Source organism: Alligator sinensis, unplaced genomic scaffold, assembly GCF_000455745.1.
Source record: "Alligator sinensis unplaced genomic scaffold, ASM45574v1 scaffold51_1, whole genome shotgun sequence".
In the NCBI taxonomy this organism is placed as follows: Eukaryota; Metazoa; Chordata; order Crocodylia; family Alligatoridae; genus Alligator; species Alligator sinensis.
The window spans coordinates 149784-154120 of record NW_005843075.1 but is presented as its reverse complement, the minus strand read 5'-3'; the positions used below and the strand labels follow the sequence as shown (position 1 = coordinate 154120).

The 4337-nt window shown below is 44.4% G+C and overlaps 1 protein-coding gene across 1 annotated transcript in view; it reads left to right on the top strand.

The window, feature by feature from the left end:
* Positions 1–4337, top strand: part of PIGK (phosphatidylinositol glycan anchor biosynthesis class K) — a 173756-nt gene that overhangs the window by 28657 nt on the left and 140762 nt on the right. Inside the window, exon 3 of the mRNA XM_006037172.2 lies at positions 2907–2960. Coding sequence (XP_006037234.1) covers positions 2907–2960 — 54 coding nt within the window. The remainder of the gene's footprint in view (positions 1–2906; positions 2961–4337) is intronic.

The following is a 4337-nucleotide window of genomic DNA, read 5'->3' as shown; positions in this document are numbered from 1 at the left end:
GCCTGCGCCCTTGGGAGCGACTTCCTGCTCGGCTCCGCCAGCCCGAGCAGCTCTCGCGGGCGCCGGCGCCGGCGCCGTGGCTCTGCGCTCCCAGCCCAGACAGCTCCTGGGCCTATCATCAGCATGCTTGTTTTCATGCCTCTTTTGGAGCTGCCGGCTTTCATGCATTAAAGCATTTAATCCAATGCTGCCTCAGTCGGGAGTCCTTTCTGCCTTGTTTAGTGAATATCTTTCTTTTTTTTTTTTTTTTTTTAACAGGCGGGAGGTATTAAATCCAACTGCCCTTTGTTGTCCGAGTCCCGTACTTATTAATGTTTTGGTAAAGTAGAAAATAGCTTTCTTTATCCAATGATTTCCATGACATCCAGTTAACAAGGTGAATAGGATGTGACAAAGTAGCTAAAGGAATTACTAAACGGCATTTTAAATATGCTTAATTTTAGAACTTCTTCGAGTTGCCATTCAAGGCTGCAAGATTATTTACTGCTGGAAGTGCAGTTTAATATACTTCTGTTTTTACCAGTAATTTCCTGGTGGGTGTTTGCATCTGGGCTATGCAGAGAACGTTGCTTGCAATCAGTCACTTTTCGGAGGTTTAGTGTGTTCTAAGAGTCAGGAAATTCAGGCTTGTTCCCTATAATATCCCTGGTTTGTTTTGTGATCGCAGGTAGATTTCATCCCTTCCATGCGAACCAGGTTGCGCATTTGTAAAACGGGGGTAATAACACTTACTTTTCTCTTTGTAACGCATTTTGAATCGTGGATAATATGGATTACATAAGAGCCAGCTGTCATCAGTACAAGCACTTTTATATTTTTAAACTAGAAGTTTTAGGATAATCTGGTTTTTACTTTCAAGCAGATTGAAATGTACCAAATATATTTTCCTATCTGCTATTTAAAGGAATGGGGGAGAATGAAAGGGAGAAATTCATCCAAGCCTTGAGGCCTCAGGAGGCATTTCAGTACTTGGAGCATATTCTGAAATAGAACAATGTATGCAATTTAAAAAAATAAATGGAGCCTATTCTACTCTTCTCCCACTCATCATCATGTTACACAGAAAATATTCTGAATGTTTAAATCATATTTCAGCTTTGGTTATTAGCCTGAAGTCAGATGACATGTGGGATCATCTTTTAACTAATTGCGATATACCAAGTACAGGTTGCCCTTGTTTTATGTGGGTTCTTTATATGTGAATTTGCTCTTATGCAATGAGCATATTTAGACCCATAACTTGTTATCTACAAGGTAAATTCACTCTTATGCACTCAGCATAGACACCCCCCTCCCCCCAGCAGTAAGTCTGTGGGGGGAGAGGAAAGGGCCATGGTCCCACTTGCCCCAGCCCCAGCTGCAGCAGCCCCGGGAGCTGCAGCTGCTGGGCTGCACCATTCTCTGCCTGTCCTCCTGCGCCTGGGCTCTGCTTGTCCACACTCACCTCTGCTCCTAGGCTGCACTGTGCCCTGCTGCAGGCGGCTGGTGTCGGCTGCTCCAGCGCGGGCTGGGGTGTGTGTGGACAAATGGAACCCCGGGCGGCGCGGGGCATGGCACTCACCCCAGCCCCAGGAGCAGTCGACACCAGCTGGGCGACACCATGCCTCAGCCCCCCCTGGACTCCGCTGGTCCCCAGCCCCAGGTGCAGCAGCCGTGGGAGTAGCGGACACCAGAGCAGAGCCCCAGGGGGTTTGGGGCATGGTACAGCCCAGCTGCTACAGGCAGTTGGTGTCGGCTGCTCCCAGGAGCAGGGTGAGTGCTGTGCCCTGTGCCGCCTGGGGCTCTGCTTGTGTGCACTCACCCCAACCTGTGCTGGCAGAAGCAGCTGACTCCAGCTGCCTGCTGCACCATGACCTCATGCAGGCAGCTGGTGTCAGCTGCTCCCAGGGCCGCTCCAGCAGGGGGTGGGGTGAGTGGGGACTGGCAGAGCCCTGGGTGGTTCGAGGCACAGTGCACCCCAGCTGCTACAGGCAGGTGAGTGCTGCACCCTGTGCCAGCCAGGGCTCTGCTTGTCTGCACTCACCTGAGTCAGCTGAACCAGCTTCGGGAGCAGCCAACACCAGCTGCCTGCACCAGGACATGGTGCAGCTCAGGAGCAGAGGTGTGTGTGGACAAGTGGAGCTCAGGTGCAGGGTGGGAGGACAGGTGGAGCATGGTGCAGCCCAAGTGGCTGCAGGCAGCTGGCAAGGGCTGCTCCTGGGGCTGCTGCAGCTTGGGTTGGGATGAGTGTCACTCTGTTCCCTCTGCTTTGCTGCCTTGTGCAGCCCCTAGAGCGGCACCCCTCCTCCTGCCCCTTCCCTAGTCCCAGCCTCACTCCTTCCTTCCCTCCCTCATCACCATGGGAACCTATCCTTATTTGTTACATTGTAAAGTGGGATTGCTTTATGCAAATTTGATTTATATGCCATTCTCCGGGAACTCATTTACCGCATAAATCAAGGGAAACCTGTACTTTTTAAATGGAAAGATTCTGGATGTAACTAGTTATTCCCAGATCCTATTTTCTTGGGCAGAGTGCAGCGTCTTTTACTTCTAATTCTCTCCTTTGTTTGCTGCCGCTCTCTTTCCATGAAAACCTCCTCAATTAATTTAACTGGTTTTGTTCTTATGTATCAGTCGTGTTTCTGACTTTATACCCAATACTAAGATATATATAGTTTGTGTTAATTCTAATCCCAGGGTGGTGTAACGTTCTGATGAAACAGCCACAATTAAATAGAACGTATAGTCTCCTCAGGTATTGAGGCATCAAGTAGACTTTTTGTTGTTTGAGTTTAAGGCTGAATGAAAACAGTGATATGAGATTAACGTTTTACATTTTGTCAGATCAACAAAGTATGGTATCCCATTTTTTCCCCTAAACCATTCTGCACAGGTGTTCCTCAAATATTTTCCTTCTCTTGCAGGATCAAGTAGAACAGTTTTTTAAAAGTGGGCATACAAACAACTGGGCAGTTCTGGTAAGTGTTAAGCTGTCAGTCTTCCTTAAAAAACCCAAAAACACTGAGTACTAAATTTAGCAAAATTAAAGCCTTCAGTAAAAGAAAAATGGATAATAATTCATTGAAATTGATTTTTCCCTTTGCATAAAATTATTAATATTAAATATCTGTCTTCATTTCAATTCTCAGAGAGAAAATACAGGTTGTTGTGGTCTTTTTTTTAAGTACACTTGATATAAACTTGTAATAATGTAGGGAGCAGAAAAGTTCTTGTGCTTTAAGGTGTAAGGAGATGTACTTTTTGCTCCTCCCTCAGCCACTGATTGCTCTTGCAATCTTGAGCAAGTTATTTGGACCCAGATTCTCTACTATTTGTTCTTCCAAATTGCCCAGTACTTCAGTCTCTAGGTTTACTAGCTATGCCCCTTTTTTCTTTATAAAACTGGGGGTGTTAACACCCTTCATGAAGTATTAGAAAAAAAAAATTATTGTAGTATTTGAATACACTACCGACACCAGACACTTGCAAAAGTATAAATATTATTATTTTGTTATTGGCTTGTATTGTTTTTTGGGCAGTTTGTCACTAGCTTTATAAAACAAAGGCAAGTACTTGATAATCAAAAGTCTGTTTAACTCTCTTCTGTCAATATTTTTTGAATAATAGAAAGTAATTTAGAATTGCCTTTTCAAAAGATGGTCATTTAATTAATCACAAACATCTACCACAAATACTCTTTTTTATTGATTTTTCTTAAACAGGTATTTTGCCTCTGGCTAAGTCTTCTGAGTATAGTTTTTGTTTCAGGATCTTACTGAACTTGGGCTGGGTATTCCCATTTCCACTTCATAATTGTGCAGTGCTATTCTAGCACCTTTAACTTCATAAGTGTCTTTTGGGTTGGTCAGTCTGAGGGGATTTTCTGTGCTAAACAGCTGGTTACTCTTGTAACTTTTACTGGTCATGCTAGAGACCAGAGGTTGTTAAGGCCTTAAGGTTACAATTCTGCTAGTGTCTGAAGTCAGAGTTCAGCAGTTCTATCAAGCCTCTTCTAAACTAGTTAAACTCCTTGGATAAAATATTCAGAAGCAGCTCAGGATGAGCCTGTACACCTTCTCTTCTGGTCTTGACTCTGTTGCCAACATAATAAGCTCTGGCCTCGCAGTGCACCAGAGAACGGTGGTTAGGTAGAGGCGATATCTTGGGAGCAGCCCTGAGCACTGTTGAGTGGGCCTTAAATGAAAATGTGTTTTTTTTTTTTTTTAAAGTTGCCTTTTTAGTTTTGTTTTAATCTTATTACTGAGAGTTGCAAGATACAAACTTAAAAATAAGAGCTTCCTCTTATTTACAGAATGGACCTTAAGCTCTAATATTGCCCCAGGTACCTGAAAGAT